The sequence below is a fragment of the Megascapheus bottae genome, chromosome 1 (assembly GCF_031878675.1).
Source record: "Megascapheus bottae isolate mThoBot1 chromosome 1, mThoBot2.hap1, whole genome shotgun sequence".
Classification (NCBI taxonomy): Eukaryota; Metazoa; Chordata; class Mammalia; order Rodentia; family Geomyidae; genus Megascapheus; species Megascapheus bottae.
This window is the reverse complement of record NC_143509.1, coordinates 17,829,649-17,851,346: the sequence shown is the minus strand read 5'-3', so window position 1 is coordinate 17,851,346 and position 21,698 is coordinate 17,829,649. Positions and strand designations below refer to the sequence as shown.

General features: G+C 45.1%; 1 protein-coding gene across 5 annotated transcripts in view; it reads right to left on the bottom strand.

Moving 5' to 3' along the window:
• Window positions 1-652: 652 nt before the first annotated feature.
• Window positions 653-21,698, bottom strand: part of Schip1 (schwannomin interacting protein 1) — a 306,497-nt gene continuing 285,451 nt past the window's right edge. For all 5 annotated transcript variants that reach the window (XM_090338256.1, XM_090338264.1, XM_090338289.1 and 2 more), the window contains 5 exons: window positions 10,086-10,203; window positions 9,198-9,395; window positions 8,410-8,533; window positions 5,816-5,909; window positions 653-1,306 (listed from right to left, as the gene is read on the bottom strand). In XM_090338256.1, coding sequence (XP_090194382.1) covers window positions 1,255-1,306; window positions 5,816-5,909; window positions 8,410-8,533; window positions 9,198-9,395; window positions 10,086-10,203 — 586 coding nt within the window. In that variant the 3' untranslated portion in view covers window positions 653-1,254. The remainder of the gene's footprint in view (window positions 1,307-5,815; window positions 5,910-8,409; window positions 8,534-9,197; window positions 9,396-10,085; window positions 10,204-21,698) is intronic.

Below are 21,698 nucleotides of genomic sequence, written 5' to 3'. Positions count from 1 at the left end.
GGTCTTTCTCTACTGACCCCATATTGGGTCTTTCCCTTCCACCCATTAGCCAATCAGTTCAAAGCACGACAGCTCGCTAAACCGACCAATGATTAGTCACGACCCTCTTCCCGGTTTGTATTGTGCCAAGTGATTCGTTGCCAATGCTTGCTGGGACTTGCCCCCTACCAAAGAATGTATTAAAGGTGCTGTAATTTTGTGCTCATGGCCTCTGGTCTGCACTAGACTATCAGTGCACAGGGACCTGTGCTCGAGCTTGTCAATAAATGACTCATTGCAATTCGTATTGATCTTTGGTCTCTGGTGATCCTTCTCGGGGGGCTTCAAGTTTCTGGGCAATACACCCCCTTTCTCTCTGCCCCTTTGTCCCCTGCCCTTTCTCTTTTCCTCGGCTTTCTCTCTCTCTCTCTCTCTCTCTCTCTCTCTCTCTCTCTCTCTCTCTCTCTCTCTCTCTCACACACACACACACACACACACACACACACACAGAGGCACACTCACACTCACTCATACACTCTCCTGGCAATCAGCTATGTTACTTCTCATCTAGAGGCACTGCTCTCCCCACTAGTAAAAGCTCCCCGAGTTGTACAGGGGTAAAGTGTCAGCATACACAGCCAGTTGTTCTGTGAGTGAGCAAGAAGACATGGAATATGAAACAAAGTTTTCATCTTTATTTTACATATTTATACATAAAACTTTCAAGGAAGCCTCTAAATGCAACATTGTTAAGAGCACATGGAGAACTGAACTTCAGATCGTCAACATTCACAAAATGTTGAAAACTGATCAAAAGGACGTGGTTGGGAGAGCTGCAATGTCACGAGGAGGCAGGCATGGGCGTCTCACGTAGCACCATCGTTCACGGGCCTTAAAACTACAGTGGAGGATGGACGCTGTCAGTGGGGAAACATGGCTCTGACTCAAAATCTCCAAACCCATAAAAAGGCAAGTTAAGACTACCCTCTCCGATGAACCACGACTCGTGAGGATGGTGTTAAGTACTGTACAGTTGGTTGGTTGGTTTTTGTAACAATATTTTATTAAAATGCCCGATATTAAGTGGCACAAGTAAAAAAAATTAAAATAAATTAAGAAGCAAAGGCCGATCACTGAACAGGAAGCTTCAGACATTACCATGACAAACACTGATATTTGTTTGTTTCTGCATCACCTTTAGCAATGGCATTTTTTTTTAAACAATCACAGAAGCAAAATGAATTCTAGCTTGTTCTCCGGGTAGCTGGCTTCTCTTCACTTTGCAGGCATTTTCTCTGCCATGTGCTTTTGCTGACTCTCGGCATGTCTGTAAAATTCACAGAACAATCACTGAGTGTTTAGAAAAGAGAGCCAAACGATTTTTTTTTTAGTCAACATACAACATCCTCCAAAGTGAAGTTCAGAGTGAAATACAGGAGGATCAAGAAAACATACTTTCCTCAAGCTGATTTTTATTTTCCTAAGCTTTCTTCACTTAGAAAGCCACATGATTTACTTGAGGGTTACAGACATTTCTATCATGAAGCAGAAAAACACATGTGAATACAGAAAGAGATTATACCTGTCATCCTAGCTACTCTGGAGGCTGAGATCTGAGGATAGCAGTTTGAAGCCATCCCAGGCAGGAAAGTCCCTAGGAGACTCTTATCTCTAATTAAATCACAAAAAAAGCTGCAAGTGGTGCTGTGGCTCAAAGAGATAGAGTGCTAATCCTGAGCAGAAAAAAGCTCAGGAACAGTGCCCAAGCCCTGAGTTCAAGCCCCATGACTAGCTCCCTTCTCCCTCTCCCCAAAACGGACAGAGGCTGAAGATAGGGCACACTTCTATCAATAAATACTTTATATTCCAGACACATGCCCCCACGAAGGGGATTTGTTGGTAAGCGAAGACAGCAACGTCTTTGTTCTCTTAACACATTCCAATGAAGAGACCAAACCAATGCCAATGGTAAGGGCAGGGGCAGATGCTCAGTGTACAGCCTTGGCCTAGGATGTGGCCCAGAACCGTAAAACAAAACCATTAAAAAATACCACAGCCAGGTTTTGTGACCCAAGGACTAAGGGACTTCTTTGGCTAAGCACTCAGGGGCAGACATAATCTTTGTATTGACTATGGCTCCTGACAGCTCAATAATCTAACAGGCATGAGCAGGAGCTAATGTCCAACGAAGCTTGGCCTCGGTGAGTGGAAGGACTTCCATATTGCATATTTCCTCCTCTGTTAAGGCCATATCCATGCCGGCAAGGGCAGGACCAGGGTGGGGGGTGATCTCAAAGCTGGCCAGTCCACCAGCTGGACAGTGCGGCCCAAGAGAACGTTGACATGTATTGAAGGCACCCTTCCTGGAGAGTGGTATCGGGTGAAGGCGTTAGAAACACAATGGTCTTGAAGGACAATTTTAGGAATTGGTCAATTTGGCAAGAGAGAACTATCCAAGGCTGTGGTTTCTTGCTGTGCTGAAGGGCTGAGGGGCCCTTGGTGTGTGAACCCTGGGTCTGGGGAGTCAGAGACATCAAGTTCCACTCAATACTGTGTTCATGCAGTGTCTCAGTTCTGTTGTGCAAGGAAGACAAACCACAAATACTTTCAGAAAGAGAGAAGTACAGACAGCATCCCTGCCATAGAGAGCAGCCCACAAGAAAATGGCTGCATTCAGCTCTCAACAAAGGCACTGGGGGGTGGGGGTGGGGGGGAGAAACAAGCCTCAGCTCTCCATTCTTTTTTCTATGTATGTGGTACTGAGAAATCAAACCAGGGTCTTCGTGCATGCTAGGCAAGCACTCTACCACTAGGCCAAACTCCAGGCCCCTCAGCTCTCCATTCTTTAACAAATCATCCCCAGTTCATGTGGAGAGGGAAGATAGCTGCCATTTTCATGTGGTAGCTATGTGTCTCAGTGATGCAAATTTACCTCAAGAAGCTTTTTGATTACACGGTAGCTAATGAAGTTGCTTTAATATGCGTGTGTACACACACGAGCACATATATATGAACAAACAAATGTGTATCAAAGAGTTTGTTGAGAAGGAAAGAAAAGCACACAAGCAAACACGTTGGGAAGTACTAAAAAAGCTGAGTATTCTTTTGAGATACACATACAAAGTTGAATTTTATTAAAATTTTAAATGAAGGGAAAGGATTTCACTCTACAAAATGACTGGTTCTCACTTTGTACGATTCTTTTTCAGACAATTATTATTATTTTTTTTTTGCCAATCCTGGGGATTGAATTCAGGGCCTGAGCTCTGTTCTTGGGCTTTCTCAAGGCTACAGCTCTACCTACCACTTGAGCCACAGCAACGTCTAGCTTTTTTCTATGTATATGGTACTGAGAAATTAAACCCGGGTCTTGGCGCATGTTAGGCAAGCACACTCTACCACTAGGCCAAACTCCTGACCCAGATATATATAGATATAGATATATCTATATCTATATCTATATATATCTTTTTTCTATATATATCTCTATATATATCTATATATACCTACTTTGTATCTGGCAGGCTGGACTTCAATGGGCAATAATGGTGTCATCTGTGCTGTCAGGGAGATTTTATGTCAAGTGAAGAAAGACAGGGACAAACCCAGCAAGGCAACTGGGCTCCACACAGGATGAGTAAACTGTTGGCAAGATCACGTGGAAGAGGGTCTAACTTAGCCCTGGCAATCAGAACCTGGTCGCATAACAGCTGCCACTGTGGGCGACTGTGACACCAGTCTGGAGTGGCTTGGGCCATTCCCCGGTGGTGGGCCCTTTGAGGCCAGGCTGTGGCTCTGATTTTGGTGGAGGTGGAGGGAGTCCCGGGGCATGTGTGCGTGTGTGCAGGGATGATGGTTTAACAGTAAGCTCTTTGGTGGTCAGGGAGGGTTTCTTCCCAGGAGCTTGTAAACTGGTGTTTTTCAAATTTGGATCTGCACTAGAATCAGAGGAGAGATAAAGTCCCAGGCCCTGGAGTTTCTGATGCTCAAGCATCAGCTGTCTGGAAATCTTTCTGGGTGGTTCCAATGAGCAACCAAAGAGGAGACCCACTGATCTAAGTCTACTCTGGCAGGAAAAGGTGAGCAGAATTTCCCAGCAGCCCTTGCAATCTCCCTCAGCCTCCCGAGATCTCTGCTACAGAGAAGAAAGTCCCAGTGCTCTGGTGCCTTCCCTAGCCCAGAGTAACCGCTCCCAGCAGATGGCTGGCTTCTCCCAACTCATGGGGTCTGGGTGGGGGCACCATATGCCAGCCGCCTACAGGATGGCTTTTACTTAAAGACTCCTGCAATGCACGTCTCCTCTTCCTATAACTACGAGTTCTCACAGGCTTTAAAACACACAATACAAACTGAAGTTCAGCTGAGTATCGTGAGACACCGGAGGAGCCCCTCTTCGTACCCCTTAATAAGCAATGCCTCTGTTCTGAGAAGCAGTTTCTACTACCACAGAGTGGAAGAGTTTTCAATGTGTGTGTGTGTGTGTGAAAACTCAGGTCTCACATTTCACCAGTAATTTTCTGTCTCAAACTTCCATGCAAATTCTTAGGTTAATAAAAGAGAAAGCCTTGTTTTCCAGTTGCTGTAGTGCCTGAATAAGCCTGTAGGTGACACTAGTATTATTTTAGTGTTCTATTTCAGATGCAGGCTATTAATATGCTCAATGTAGAAAGCCTATTAGTTTGGTTTTGTTGTTATTATTATTTGGTGAGGGATAAGCCAATATATTTTAAATGTATAAAACAGCATAGTCTATAGGCCTTTTTAAAAAAGAGCCAAACAGTATTTAGTTTGCTACAAAAGTGCTGTATCATTATAGCTTTGCTAAGATGAGGGTTAGTAGTAGAGTGCTGTCACTATGTATGTTTTTAAGCTTTTGCAGGTGGCTCTGATTATGTGTTTTTTTTTTAATTGTGGTTGTTGGTGGTCGGGCTTGAACTCAGGGCCTAGGTGTGGTCTCTGGGATTTTCTTTTTGCTCAGAGCTAATTCTCTATTACTTTGAGCCATATTGCCACTTCTGGTTCTCTGGTGGTTCACTGGAGATAATCTCACAGACTTTTCCTGCCTGCACTGGCTATGAAGTGTGATCCTCAAATCTCAGCCTTCTGAGTAGCTAGGATTACTGGCATGCATCACAGGTGCCTGGCTTATGGTTGAATTTTTATGTGACTGTGACAAGCTGTGTACTTTCTTGGAGTGCCTTCCATTCTCTGAGTAACCCCACTGGATTAAAAATTGTCTTTTGGTTTAGAGATGTTAGGCAGACTGTCTCAGAAAAGAAAATTTGAAATCATTGGCAACTGTTTTCACACAATGTATAATGTACCTGCATGTCAGGCTTTTCTACAAAGAAAGCTAACAAGAACTGGGAGCCTCCAACTGGCATTAGCCTGGTTTCTTTGTTGTCTGGGAAGGTGAAGGAAGCCAGACCTACTTAGAAGCTCAGGTCCTACAGTTTCCCTGTAGAAAGTACCATCTGGTGACACCAGAGCTTCTACCTCGCCAGGCTCCCAACTGTCCGGGCATGACAGAGACACCATCAAGAGTTGGGGCCCATAACACCCAGCTTCGCTTTGAGGCCTGTATCCTGGGAACATATCAGTGTAGAATGGCTGAGGACCAGCTCCTGGGAGGATAGCCCCAGTGGATAAAGACTTAAGTGAAGATGTAGGAAGGTGTAAGAAGTGCTAAGACACTGAGAATTCCTCACTAGGAGAGCATGGCAGTTGGAAACGAGTGCATTTGGTCAGGAGAGCTTCAGCAGTGAAAGACAGAAGTTTCCCTGGACCTCTTTGTTAAATTTTGGACCACCCAGGCTTCCTTCCTTCTCCGGCTTACCTGGTCAGGTCCTCGATGTCGACCAGCATGGCGTCTTGCTCGGTGTGCAGCTCATCTCGGATGAGGAGAAGTTGGACTAACTCTTCATTGAAGCCTGGGGCAAAAAAGGAAGCATTGAAAAAATATATGAAGCTGTATCCCCTTATGTGAGCGTCAGTGACACATCACTATGGAGAAAGACCAATGCATCAGAGGAAAGATACTTTTTGAAAAATGTAGACTTCTCACATTAGCCTTTTGTAAGCTGGGTTGAAGTGATCCACTGGTAAAACAAGGCCCGTTTGTGTGTTGGAAGAAAAGGAGAAAGGATGAAAGTACAGGCTGAGCATTTTTTTTATCTGAAAATGCTCTGTTGGATGTCTTTTGACCCTTAGAATATTTGCATGGACTTAAACTTAAAATAGGCATCTGTAATCCAAAAAGTCTGGAACTGGAAGCCTCCCAAAGCTGGAGTTCTGAGCCGTTTAGACTTCAGATAGAGCTGATCTGCCAGTGTTTTCAATCATATCCACATCACAGCGGGAAAAGATGCAGAAAGGTAGGAAAAGCAGGACTTGGTTTGAAGAGGGATGAAGCCGGGTGCACAATCATCTTCCCACCCTTTATGGCCAGGCCGTGCTGAGCCAGGGGCACCCCTCAAGTGCCTGCTGAGTCCCCCAACTCCATCTCCAGTGGGGGAGGTGGTTGGTTACAAACTTTCAAAGCCTTCACGTTGTTCTGATAAGTATTGTCTGAATATATTGGGAAAGCTAGCTTGGTGGAGTAGTTGGCTGTGTTAAGACTTTCAAATTTCTGGACAATCTTCCTTAGACTGATACAGGGGATAAAATTCAAGTAGTTGGGGCCGGGAGTATGGCCTAGTGGTAAAATGCTTACATGAAGCCCTGGATTCTATTCCTCAGTGCCACATACACAAAAAAGGCCGGAAGTAGTGCGGTGGCTCAAGCGGTAGAGTGCTAGCCTTGAGAAAGCCCAAGAACAGTGCTCAGGATCTGAGGTCAATCCTCAGGACTGGCAAAAAAAAAAAAAAAAAAAAAAAAAAGCAAGTAGCTGCAAACAATACACTGGGTTAATGAGACTCTTGATCCTGAAAAATTTGAACCGGCAGAAGGCTCTCTCTTGCTCCCCCAACTACCCCCACCAAAGCGAAGATTTATAGCTAGGAGGGCTTGCTCTAGAGGGAGAGTTCTGGGTAGGGAAAGAAAAGAAAGAGGGGAAGGAGTGGAGGGCTATTCTAGCAGTTACCTTTGAAATGCTTCAAATGATTCATTGTCTGTATTTAGTTCAGATTAGTTTCCAATTTACCAAAAGAGAAAAATCACATAGATCTAAAATTCCACCTGCTTTTAAAAAGGACTAATTGTAATTTTATTTTATTAAGACGTTAACTCTTTCTTATTTAACATTCCCCCCCCCCTCCCCGGGACATTTCAAGGCTTGAACTCAGGGGCCTCACAAGCGTTTAGCTTTCTTGCTCACAGCTATTGCTCTACCAACCGAGCCAGACTTGGAGTACATGTTGCTGATTAACTGCAGGTGGACTCTCTGGGACTGTTCTTCCAGGGTTGGCTTCAATCTTGGTCTTTAGAAATCAGCCTTCTGAGTAGCTAGGATTATAAATGTAAATAAACCTATGGGTGGTCCGTAAACCTAGACCGTTAAATAGTAAGTTTGAGAGGCAAAATATCAGAGAGCCTTTCAAAATTCTTGACTGAATAATAATCGTAGCAATTAAATCCCAATGAAAAGAGCTGCAAAATTTTAAAAAGTCACATAAAACAATGATTTCTTAATGAGAAGCCTCTCTTCCTTTGGATTCCATCGCGTCTGCTCACTGTAAGACCAGTCATGTCTAGTGAATGTTATACTCATTCTGGACACTTCTGGTCTTTCTTTATTCTGGGGGGAAAATCCCATGCTTTGTCACCGTGCAATTTTCACACATTAGTAGTACAAAATTTCATCACATAGAATCCCACGAAATAAGTCTCATTTGACTGACGATAACAAATGTATACACAAGTAAAATAGAAGGTGTAAATTACATAATAACTGACTTGTAACTATTGACCTTATTCTAGAAACAGATGCTGTGACTTAAATGCCTTTATGGTGTTAGAACTAAGACAAATGAAAGGACCTTTAATCACGGCGAATCTACGGAAGTTCTTAAAACTTCTGTCACTTTACAGTCAAGAAAGCAAACCAAGTTCACACCTATGATCTCAGCTACTCAGGAGGATGAGATATCAAGACTCTTATCTCTAAACAACTAGAAAAAAAATACCTGGAACTGGAGGCATGGCTCAAGTGGTAGAGGGCCTGACTTGATTGAAAAACACAAGCAAGAGCTTGAGTCCCTGAGCTCAAGCCCTAGTACAGGAAAAACCAAACAAGCAAACAAATGAAACAAGAAAAGCTTGTGTTCTCTTCCTGTCCTTGCAAACAGACAGGCACAATGCACTGAACTGACAGTGTTGGACTCCAGCACAAAATGCATGGAGAGTGAAGCCCTGCCTGCTGGGTCACCCTTCCCATTCCAGCCCACCCTTCTTCCCTCCCACCTCCCTCCCCGCCCCCGGCTCTTCACTCACTTTCTATCTGGGAGTGAAGGTCATTGACGATGACTTGTAGCTGCCCAGTCGTCATGCCTCTCAGGTCCGTGGGCTTTAAACTTCTCTTCATCAAGCATTCACTTATGTGAGGCATGTGCGGCAGCTGAAGATACAAGGGAGAAGTGGAGGTGTGAAGCGAATCACAAATAACCCTGAACACAAGGCTCAGATTTCCCTCATTCACTCATTTCAATTCAGGTTCTATGTTTAAAAGCTCTTCTAGGGGTGGGGAGTTTGGCCTAGTGGCAGAGTGCTTGCCGACCATGATTCCTTGCTACCACGCACATAGAAAAAAACAAAGCCGGAAGTGGGGCTGTGGCACTAAAGTCATTATCCCAGAATCTTCACAGCAGATCAAAGGCACAGTGAAACTTAACTCTGAAATCCAGGACTCTTACTCTGTTTGGTTAGGCCAGAATAAAAATTACAGGGACAGTCAGCCTGCCACAATTAATAGGTTCTTCAACCCAGACTGGCTTAAGTGGAATTTATTTCTACAAGAACCCAGACTGGCTTAAGTGGAATTTATTCCTACAACAGTCAATACCGTCTCTCAGAAACAGACTGGACTGTGCCTTTGTGGCATCGATTGCTAACTTATCTTCCAGGGCTACTGCAAGAAGGAAAAGGAAACAAACTTAATTATTTCTCAATGACAGTGCTTTTTGACAAACTGCCTTGGAGAAACCCAAGCTTGCACAACCGTGGAAAAGGACTGGGGCAGCTTGTGCCATCTGCAGGCTGGCGCCCCAGCCCTGGGTGCTTACGAGATCAGCGACCGGAGACTTTTTCCTGTTCTGTTTTTCCACTTCGACTTGCATTTTGGCCATGGGTTTGGCCATGGCTAGGGCCATCTTGGCTTCAGCTTGCAACTTCTTTTGTCTTGTGAGGAAGTCCATGTCATCCAGAGATTCGGATTCCTCTTCTGTGGTGTCTCTATCAGAATAGGAAGAACTCTGTTTGCTCTGCGAAGGAAGAGAGAACAAACCTGAGCTTTTCCATCCTTTAGTCATAGAGTATGGTACCTGGTGGCCCTCTTTCTCCTTATCTCCACCCAACGATTGATCCATGCCACTCTCAAGGAATGGAATAAAGGTCTATATATGCACTTTCAAGGAATGGAATAAAGGTCTATATATGTACTCTGGGTTTAGCTTAAATAGAAAGAGCAGTGGAATTGAAAATGGGGACACTATTAACACGTATTGGATCCAGAGCAAGGCGCTGTGTTGGAAGTGAGAGCAGTGAGGATGTCAGGTATGTAATGACTTTCTGATGCTGCTCTGCCTCAGTTATCAGCAGTCTCCTACTGGTGACCTTTGGTAAGACGAGAGAGGAAAAACAGTCGGCAACAAGCATATCTAATTATTCAGATACCTTCTGGAAGAACTGAGAAAAAGCCTGGAGGCGTGGCTCTAGGATAGAGGGCCAGCCATAAACAAGAGAGCCAATCTCCTTATTTACTCTACTTTCCATTTATAATTTTCCTGCCTCAGACTCACGAACTGAGGCGTGAACTCAAGCCCAACTTTCTTGCTCAGTGCTGATGCTCTATCACTTGAGCCACACCTCCACGTCCCAAGCATGTGGTTTCAAGAGACTTTTTCCTGATAATCAGGAAGCTCCCAGACTGGACTGGGAGCTGGAGGACTTACCATGGGGGATAAGGGGGTGTCCAGGCTAGTCTCCGTTTTGCTGTCATCGGCATCACTGTCCTTGTCGCTGCCACTGTCATTCACGAAGCAGATTTGCAGGTTCATCCCACTCTGGAGGCTGGGTGAAAACACAGGGCACTCATTGGCTATTTGCTATCTGGCCACAGCCAAAGATGACCTACTAACAGAAAGTAGTTCATGTGTTCTTCACGTGAATCAGCAAGTGAGTGACCAGGATTCCTCTCCACTTCTAAATGATAACTTTTATTAGAGGAGACTCTGCTATCCTATTAGTATTCCCCCCCCACATTGATTTCAAAACTAGTAAAAAAAAAAAACCAAGGCCAAACATTGCAGCATACAGCGCAACACAAAACACATAGTTGCTGTGCAATTAAAAACACTCAACATCCATCAGTGAAGAGAATACATCTCCTTGACTGGTTTCCTGGGGTCATCCAGGGTCCCCATTCTTGGGGACAACCCTGAAAGGTTCACTATAGCCAGAACACCAAGGCTGTAGCTTTCTGAAGAAACACTTCTTTTCCCCCCAAATAGAACAGCCTCACCTGAAAGAGGCCTTTGTGCAAGGCGGTTACGCAAAGTAAGCCAATGGATAAGACTCATTTTCTTTTTCTCCCCAAGAGATAAACACCTCAGGTTCACCTTGAAGAAACGCAAGGAACCTCAAAAGCCATCAGAAAGGTTCTGCAAGGCAGGAAAACGCCAGACTCTGCAGCCTGCAGCCTCCCATATGGAGCTGCAGAATGATGGCTGCCTGCCTCAGGGCCTGCCTGCCTGCCTGCCTGCCTCAGAGCCAGCGGGGACTCCCAGGAGTCACTGTGTGGAGAGTCCAGGATGCATGCTCTGGGAATACAGTCACCAAGGAACCCTGTCGGGCCTGGCCTCCATTGCACAGCTTGAGGCGGTGACCTAGCCCAGGTCTAGCCTTCTCTTGAATGTGAACACGTTTCAGTGTGACTTGGTGATGAAGAGCCCTTACAGAAGTACTTTCCTAGCTGATGACTGGAAAGTGGGTGAATACAGGTACACCATTCAAAGTACCCATGCGGAAATGGAGCCGCGTGACTTGTGGGGATGGGTAGGTTTAGAGATGGGAGGCTGTGGAAAGGTGACACTGACCATGGTACTGAGCCCTCACAAATTCACATGGTCATCTGAAGCTTCTTTGTATAACTACTTGAAGATTAAAACTTTTTTTTGAAGTACTTTTCTAGCATCTTTACCAGCCCTGGTCTCCGAGTAAAGCTCTGTGCAGAGAAGTTAGGGCAGAAGAAGGTCTGTAAGCAAAAAAGCTACCACAGGAAAGCTGATCTCAGATAGACTGAGGATGGAGGACATGGAATTTTCCCTGGTAACATTGCTGCTCCAGGGAGAAAGGCAAAGAGAAACTCAGCTGCTGGCTCTGGTGGCTCCTGCCTGTAATCCTACCTACTCAGGAAGCCAAAATGAGGACTGCGATTGGCCCAGGCAAATAGAGTCCATGAGACCCCATCTCCAATGAACCACTAAAAAGCTGGAAGTGGAGATGTGGCTAGGATGTACTAGCCCTGAGCAAAACAAAGACTCAAAACAACAACAACAAACTCATTTGATCTGTGTTTGGCTTCTTAAATTTCAATGGTAGGAGTGGTCTGTTGACATTTCTAGAGACTGATTTGAAATGTTTCTTTGAAATCAATTCAAAACCATAAGAAAAATCTGATTACTATAAGCACAACTATCATGGGTACGTGCTGCCACCTATTGTTAAGTTCTGTAATTACAAAGTGCCGCCGAATCTTTTAGGAAATGTGGTTTCAGGAACTCCAGCGTCATACTCTCACAACAGCCACAGGAAAGCCCTGTCCATGCCAGCTGGGTAGCTGACAACAGAGGCCCAAAGATTAGGACATTGAAGTGGGTGGATGAATGTCACAAACCCTCTCTTCATTCTCCAAGTATAAGTTCTAAACACCTCAGTTTCCTAATCGGCAGTGGGGTGATTAGTGAACACCTCCCCGTTCAGTGCAGATTAGGGAAAGGCTTCATGCAGAGGCTGCCAAAGGGCAAGGGCTCAGTACCTGTTAGCAATCTTCCTTTCTCTACTTCCTGGAAGTCCGGACAAAGTCACTTCCTCTAACACCTACGACCTTGTCACAGCAACCTCATACAGAAAATGAGCCCTGACAGGGCCTCCATCCATCCTTTGCTGTTGTGTCCGCAAGCACACCTATTCTTTCATGTTGGGATTGGCTTTCTTTTAAATTCCTTCTATGGAATTTGTTTTTCCCTGTAGCAACCTAATTAATATTTAGGTTTTCTTTAGACCCATAATAAAGTTTAGGAAATTCTAACATCTGAAGTCAGTCTACAAAAGCAAGATCGACCCATTTATAAAAATAAAATTCAAGCACTCTGGTTTGAGATGATAAAAAATCAAACATTGTAATTTTTTTGGGGGGGGGTTGGTCTTGGGGCTGGTGGTGGGGCTTGAACCCTGTGCCTGGATGCTGTCCCTGAGCTCTTCAGCTCAAGGCTAGCGTTCTACCCTTTGAGCCACAGTGCTACTTCCAGTTTTCTGGTGGTTAACTGGAGATAAGGGTCTCATGGACTTGAGTGCCTGGGCTGGCTTTGAGCCATGAACCTCAGATCTCAGCCTCCCGAACAGCTAGGATTAAAGGCATGAGCCACTGCTGCCCAGATAAACTTTGTAATTTTTTTTTTAAGGTATACAGATGAAGGTGGATTTAGTGCCATTCTGAGGTTATGGTGTTTTTTCTCTATTTGAATAAAGTCTTGCAAAGAAGCATCTGGTCACTGGAAATACAGTTGATGAAAATACAAAAACAAAATAACAAGAAAAAAAAAACCCTCAATACTCTGCCTGAACACCACCTCTTCAGGAAAGAGGAGACTCCAATCACCCCACTGAGTGAATAACTCAGGAAAAGCAAAGGGAAAGGCCTACTAGTTGGTATGAAATGGAGGATAAATAAATAAGTCTCTGGTAGAAATTCAGAAAATCTCCTTAGAGCCACGTTATCACTTCTGGAGGGGAACTTGTTCGCTGAGGTTGTGGGGGGGGGATGTTGGATTTGACCTCCCAGTTGAGGATTCAGAGGGGAATTCAGTAAAGATATCTTAAAAGGGCTGGGGTTTTAAGAAGGATTTGTTTGCCTTCAGTCTTTAAGCAATTTTCTGGGGAAGACTGCTTTGGGTGGGGCTCAGGCCACAGTTCTCAAGCCTGACTGGGCTAGGTGACAGAAAATGTCTGTCCTAGGGCCACTGCAGTATAATTTTGCCCACTTACATGTAACTAGTCTCTTATGAAATTCAGGCTCTAGGGGGGCTCATTTGCCTGGATCTCTCAAGCACCATCTGAATAATGGCAAAATCAAGCTTCTCATCTTGTTCCTTCGAGACATCACTGTAAGGTATCTATTTTGGGGATCATATTTTGCACAGTACTGAACATACAGGTCTGGGAGTCTGCCTGGCTGCTTTTTTTTTAATTATCCTGAAAGTTATAGATTATGTCAGAAGCCTTCTTTTTCCCTTCTGCAGTGTTTATCGACGAACACCAACAGTGCTGCCTGAAGCTATGGACAAGGAAGGAGAGAGATGAAGGTCTTCTAGTCCTGTGGAGATGAGCAGCGCTGGGGAGACGGAGGCTGACAGTCTACTGGTGTGGCATGGGGGCAGTGGGTGGTGGACAGGCTGTAGGACTGAGCCATTACCCTTACCTAGAAAACAGCTGGGCTGACTTGGAGCTGCCATTAACCAGAATTATTACAGAATCATGCAGGAGACTGAGGATGTCTGAAGATGAAAAAGCTTTTCTCCGCTAAGAGGAGAGCTCAAGAAGCCCAGCTAAGAGGTGTATGATTTGGTATAAAGACAGCCCTTCCCCTGGTGTGAGGGTGCAGACCTGTAATCCTAGCACTCAGGAGGTGGGGGGTTGTGAATGTGAAGCTAGCCTGGCTGACACAGTGAGACTGTCTCCACAACCCAATGTCTGGGGATATACTCAGTGGTTACGAGCACCTGCCTCGCATGTGCAAGATGCTTAGGGGGTCGATCTCAGAAATCACTACCCCTTTAACATTCCTTGCAAAATATGGGGGTAAAATGAGGTTACTCCTGGCCAGAAACAACGCCATGGTCTTCCAAGTTTGCTGGTGGCAGCAGGACGGGCCTGACAGTGGTTGTTGATGGAGACAAAGGACCAGTGTGAGGCCAGCCCTGAACCCACCACCAGGTACTGTTTTCTAGTTTTAGACATGAGAACCTCCTAGCACCAGCTTGGACACCAGCGTCAGTGAATCACTATTTGTTGCTTTGGTGAGACTTTACAAATTCATGCATGCGTACACATATGCACACAACCCTCAGCTCAGTTGAGCTGCTGTATTAAATTCCAGTCATACAAGGGGTCTGCTTAAGGTCTTTCTTTATGTTGTCTGGTCACTTGTGGACCCAGATGGGCTCAGCTTACCCAGTGACATCAATCCAGGGCTCCCAGTGGCCTGATTTTCTAATGGATCCAAGTTCTCCTCGATTGGTGTACATTCTTCTATGTTAGACTTTTGGCTTCTCCCATCCAAAAGTGGGGTCTCCTTCCCTGCCTCTGGGTGGCCTCACACCCACTGCAGCCAAGGGAAAGGCAGAGGGGGTGGTGCGGGCTGTTCTGTCCTGTGCAGCAGGGTCGGCATGCCCTCAGAGCACATGCAGGCAGGTGGAGGCGTAGAGCTCCACACTGAAGCCCAGACATGCGCAGAGCCCAGCTCAGGGCCTGGACCTCCCTCTGGTCCTCGGGCTGACAGAGGCTGAGGAAGGCTTCCCTCTCCATACCTGGCGTGGACAGCTACAACTGCCCAGCCAACAAACAGGCTCCACAGCAGAAAAAAATGCTTCCTGTGGTATGCTACTGATGGCAGTTATTATTTTTATTGTTATTTTTAATTTTAGCTTTGGTTTTTGTTGTTTTTTTTTTTTAGGTCCTTCTGGGTCCATCAGTGCCACATGGACAGACATGTATATTCTGAAGTTGCTTGTAATGCCAGGGCAAGTATATGCCTTTCTTTAGGAAACAGCAAGAGAGAACTTCCATTGATGCCCACAGGTATCAAACAAGCATCACGCATGATCTGACTACAACTTGTGTGGCTCGTTAGCCACTGGCCTTGCTGAACCATTTATGGCTCTGTTTTCCCAACTAGTTGGTGGCCAAGCCATTAACATATATGACTTCCACTTGTTTTAATGAACCTCTGGTGCATTATTCAAAGGTTTATACACAATAAATAGTGTCATTTTTATGCTACACTTTGTTCTGTTTTGTGAGCCTTTCAAAGGCGACAGAGCACGAATGGACTACCCCAGGGTAAGTACAGACATAGCTCCTTTTTCTGGAACTTGTTATGGCGAAAGTAAGTAGGGAAACTGAGGTTTGGGTAAGCTTTAGCTATGTAGTGCATAGAATGGTCTCCATAGAATGTGTCGAGGGAGGTCAGATGATGATTAATGGTCAAAGACTTTCAATGCCACAAATTCTGTCTCTTCCTTTTCTGTTCCATGTTGGTGTTTACCATAAGTTTCAGAAATGCCTGTGCCTCATAAGAAAATGAAAATGGAAGGAATGCCTAGTGTTGGCTTCCCGATGTTGGTTATTATGAAGAATGATCCTTTATTTTAGAGGGATTGTGTGAACTCGCTTTTGCTGAGGGACATGTAAGGCAGTCAAATAACTGATCAGATGGAGAAAGCAAGCTCCTTGTGGACCAGCGACAAGTACTGCTGGCTCAACGCATCCCATCACTCAGGGAACTGGAAGTGAAAGAAGAGAAAGGGCTGACCATCTGTTCATTCGTTCATTCCGTGATGACGCTGCCCTGTGAGCTCCCGTGGCTGTGTCCAGTACTGTCATAGGAATGCTGCCCCCTCTGCCCACGGCAACAGCTGCTGCTGCAGTCCCCACTACTCTCTAGTAGGGTCTTCTCTGGCCTCTTCACTCAGTTACGTCTCTTCTTGACTCCTAAAGGCCATCAGGTTATGGCTGGTGATGCTCCACCTCCAGTTTGTAGATGCATGGAGTAGCTGGCTGAATCAGGAACAAATCTCAGGCACCCCAACAGGTTACCAAGTAAGTCTGTTTACAACAAATACATTGACAATAAACTAAAACTGGCTTACAATAAATAAATGAGTAGAATGTAGAATCCAGTCAACATGGGAAGGGAACTCAAACTACTTGGTGGCAACTCACCATCATATGTATGAGAACACCAACACTTGGCTGCAGAGATTCATAAAGAAAGGTGCTAAGGAGGAGGAGTGAAAGAATAGAGAGCCTTACCACAGGGGTGGTCTGGGTGAAATGGGGTTCAGGGACACAAATGTGGGTGGGGCAGGAAGGCCAGCCCCTAGCAGGTACAGCGTCCAGAGACATGAACACTGGTTTCTTCACCATGGCTTTGCTGAGATATTGGGGTATCCAGGATGACAGAGAAGGCATCACTTAAGACAGCTGGGCTGAATGGCCCTCGCTGGGCATGTCTGAGCCCCACACCTGGCTTTTCTGCCTCGTCTTCTAAGACTGCTGTGGATCATTTCAGCTGCACATGCTCAGACCTTCCCCACTGGTCATGCAGCTAACAGAAAAGGGGAACCAGCACTCTAGTATCAGCCATGGCTGAGCTGGGTCTCTGCAGAGCTATAAATACTGCATTCCTCAGACAGCTGTCGGTCCTCATTCTGCAACAGTGTCCATTTCCCTCACTAATGACCACTTTCACGTAACTGAATTTGGAATTAGAGGAGCTTAATGTTGGGAAAATGCATTTTCAACAGAAATATTCTCCAGCATGAATGAAAGATCAGAGCAGGGCTTCCTCTGCCGGGTGGGATGGGCAATGGAGGAGCAGCCATTTCTCTTTAGAGGCCAGCTCTGGTCTGCCTTCATCTTAATTAAGGCCAGATGATTTTCAAGCCATCTACACCCTGAATCTACTATGTGCCAGACCCTTTATGTACCTTACCTCAGCCCCTCAGACCCACGAAGGTAAGGATGGGGAAACTCTGTCCACAGCCTCTGAACAGGCTCAGAAGTTAAACTGTACTAGGCCACATAACTGGTACAGGGCACTTAAGGAAGAATGATTGAGAGCTGGGGTATAGTTAAATGAGAGCCTGTCCAGTAAGTTCAAACCCCAGAACTGCTAGAAAAAAAAACAAACAAAACTACAGACAAACAAGAATGCATGAATTCAGAGTGGAAGGAAAAAATAGAAAGACAATCAAAAATAGCCAGAAAAACTGGACACAATCGAAATGACTAACTCCAAAAGATGAAGTCTGTTTTATGGTACAATACATGTCATGCAATATTTTGCAGCTAGTAAAAATACACACAACAAAAGACCAGGGGAATGGGGATGAACATTCTTGATAAGACAGAAAAGGATGCTCTGAAATGGTAGCTATGATTTTTGTTCTCTGAACACAAACGAGAAGGTAAATGAATGGGCATATACCTAAACACTGTGGAGGGAGAGAATCAGCTGACTTTAGATTTTTGTCTCCTAGGGCCTCTGTGTTGCCACGTATGGATGTGGGCTGTGGTAAGCCTTAAAAAGGAAAAGGATGAGAGCATGGAGAGGTGTTGGAGAAGAGTGAGTAGGTTTGGCACTGACAGCTGGAGGGGATGGCGAGAGTCTGACTCAGGCCTCCTTCGTGCACAGTGTGACGCACAGTGAGCCAGGCTGAGCTCCTGTGTTTGGCAGGCTGCTGCTGGCAGTGGGAGCCCCGTGGGCAGTGAGAAAGTTTCTTGTAAGTGAACAGTTCTGTGGATGGACTTGGGAGTTATCTGACACCTCTTCCCAACTCATCCTCCTTTTCCTCCTAGGTTCTGCAGTAAGGGGCAGACACCAACGTGACTGATAGAGCCTGTATTTGCAGTTTCAAAGCCAGCTTGCCTGTGTGTTCTCAGCTTTGAGTGTTATGCTGGGGATTGAACTCGGGGCCTCACACGGGCCAAGCACACTTCCTATCACAGGGCTATTTGTACTCCCAGCCCCTAGGTGAAATGCTTAACTCAAATTATTTCACTCTTTCCAACATTTTTCATTTTTTCTACTTTTAATCTTCATGTTTAAAAATATTCTGGGAGCTGGGCCCCCAGAAGCTCACACCTGTGATCCTAGCTACCGAGGTTGAAAATGAGAGGATCATGGGTCCAGGCAGACCTGGTCAGAAAAGCTCAGGTGACCTTTGTAACTCCTCGCTGTATTCTCAGCGAGGCACTGAGAATGAGCAGGTTGTGGTTCCAGGCCAGACTGAGAAACTTTGTGTCCACAGAAGTGAGGGGGAGGCTCAAGCACAAGATCCTAAGATCCACAAGAGAAACAGAAATCTGGATTGGACACCTGACTTAGTGGCACAAGGTTCTGAGTTCAAACCCCAGTCACACCAGAAAAGAAAACAAACATTAATTTTGGGGCTGACTCCATAAGATTTAGCCAAAGGAAAAAAAAATCTTTCGTGATTTACTTTCCACCCACTGAATCTACATAATCATTAAAAAGAACGAGGTGGGCCCACTGAGCTGTGGGGGGTCCATTCCCCTTCTGTCAGGCTGCGGCTCCCGCCTGTGGGACCTGAGGATCATGGCTCAGAAACCACACGGGTAGACCAATTCTCCGCAATCCCATCTCCAGCTCCTCAAAGAGAAGCCATGACACCGCTTCCCTTGAGACCAGCAGAGCATGCGTGCTCAGCAACACTACCTCTCTTGAGACACGGAGCATCCTGCTGGGGAGGTGACCCTGGAGGAGCAGAGCATGAGCACATGCCATCTCCTTAGCCACCTAATGAACTGGCAAACCCAGGCGCAGGGATGATCTGTGATGAGCTTCCATGCAGCTTGCAAGCATGCGGAGGCCATGGCATTTTCAATGATACCGCTCGATTTCTTTCAAAACTTTGGGCCCACGACCCACTTGACACTGTGAGTAGGGCCGCTGTCCCAGCCCCAGGCACCGTGGAAGATCCCATCCCCAGCAGAAGCGCCCTGGATGGGTGTGAGCCATGGGAAGAGCTGGTGAATCCTCCACAGGCCCGGGTGTGTGGCGGGGAAGGGCCCTGCAGGCTGCAGGGCAAAGCCAGGTCTCGGGACTGGTCAGGACCACGGCCTGTGAACAACCACCCTGCCAGCCTCTTTTAATCAACACTCGGCTGTCCGTGGAGCCATTTTTAAGTACAAAATGTAGCCCCGTGGCCTTCTTTCCCCCTCCCTGCTTCCCACTCTTTTTTGCAATGGCTCAGGCAATTGAATTCTCATTGGTGACAATAAAAAAAATTCATAAGACAGGGTACAGCTGGCTATGCCTCCAGCAAGATGTCAAATGCAGCATACACAAAATTAATTGCACCTAATTAAACTGCGGTCATTGGCGATACTGTAAAACCAGGCTATTTTTATTAGACAAAGAAAATTTCACAAATACCGATTTGCTTTTCTTTCAGATTGGTGAAAGGGAAGAATTGCTCACATAATTGAATTTGTGTTGCCATTTTAATCTTGGTCCTCCTCCAAAGATCCCTTTTAAACCTCTCCTCGCCTTTGGAATTGCATAATAAAGGCAAGTTTTCGGTTTATTACCCAGTGACTTCAAAAAGCATAAAAAATCGTGAATTACAATTTTGGAACTACTGATACTGAGAGTTTTCTAAATGAATTTTTAGTTCACATGCAGGAGATTAATTTAGTGTTAAAGAAACATTGCATGAGACAAACAGGTTGCTTTCCTGGGTCTCTATTATTCCAAGAAAGATGTGACAAACATTGAATCTCATTGCATCGAGACAGGTCAACCTCTTTCCCTGCCATTCCATTTATTTCTTCCAGGAAATTATGCAAAAAACGATTCGTATTAAAGACAGAAGGGTGATTCACATTCTTGGCAAAATGATGCTGGTTTGACCTGTATACAGATTCTTGGTCTCAATCACAAAGCCTCTGTGAATCTATCTAGATTCTGTGTTTTCCAACCGCAAAAACAACTTCCTGGGCTATGGTGGCCCCTACTTGGGACTTCCTGTCCCATCACAGGAGGAGTCTGGAGTCTGCTCTTGGTCTTATTTCTCCTACTCACCGATCCAGTACAAGGCTAAGAAAGAAATGGGCTTTGGTGTGAGGGAGCTCGGTGGGTTGAGAAGGAAACTGGTCATTATTCAAGCCCACCGCTTCAAAGCTGTGCTTCTTCATAACGCTCACGGTGCTGGAGGGTCCCTCGTCTCCACCATGGCGTTCAATGCAAGCTCTATGAGCAAGGCTCAGTCTCTGTTTATACTTATGTATGCAAATCAAATTTATCTTGGGGTAAGGTTAGGAAGAGAGGGAGGGGCATGAAAATGTTCTCCATAATGTCAGAGTAGGTTGTAATGTCTAAATAACAGATTTCCTAGATGTCTGGCACTAAGAACCATTCTGCTTCATGCTCTCATAGCAGCGAGAGCAGCTCCTATTCTCTAAATATAACATTAAACTATAAAACTGGGATGTGAAATAGAGGGCTAACTGATAATTTGGCCAATGAAGACATTTTATGGAAAAGTATTATAGTAGTAATAAAAGAACTGCTGGGTGTGGTAATGCATATCTCTGTTTCACACATGGTAGGATGATGAAAGAGGATTGTGGGTTCAAGACCAGCCTGGGCTACATAACAAGACTTGTTCAAGTAAGAAAGAGAAAGGGAGAGGGATGGGAGGAAGGTAAGTGGGAGGGGGAGGGTCAGGGAGAGAGAAAAAGAGGGGAAGAGGGAAATGGGAGGGAAAAGGAGAGGGCAAGGGAGGGACAAATATTTCTCTTTCCAAGAATATAGCTAAACTGAATATTTCTTAGCACCAGTATTCCAAAACCAAATAACTAAAAAAAAAAAGCAACCCATTTTTCTTTTTTCCTCTTCAAGGACTGAATTCTTTTCAGTCTAACATTTTCAAAGAGAAAAATAAAAAAGATTATTCAGCCTCAGTTTGAGAAGGAAGATTACAGGATGGCTTAGCAAATACTGAAAAAAAATGAAATCTCAGTATAAATTTAATTAGTTGAGTTATGAAGCAATATCAACTTTTTTTGCTGTAGCATTAAACACAAAATATCTTTATGAGATTACAGCAAACCCAACTTATATTTAACGGCTTGTCACTTAAAAAAAATGTTTTAGGAGAGCACTGTGTGGAATTGTCCAACAGGGCTGGAACCCAGAGGACAAATGGGCAGGACTTGAACCTTCGGGTACAACCCTACCACCAGCCTTCTGGGACCCACACAGAGAGATGTACATCCTTTAAAAAGCATAAACAGCATGCTATAGTTTCTGGTGGAAATTCACTCAGTTCAGCAAGGCTCTGCCTTAAAAAAATAGCTCACCTATCATTTAGTCCATCACTTGGCCAATTGACTTTTAAGCACCCAGCTTCATTTTAAATTGACTATTGAGCTCTTTAGATTCACACAACGCTTACTTGGCTCTAATTATTTATCTAACTCAATACATATACTCTGGAGAATTCTGGAGTGCCACCTTGGTGAGTTCCCGGCCTGGAGCC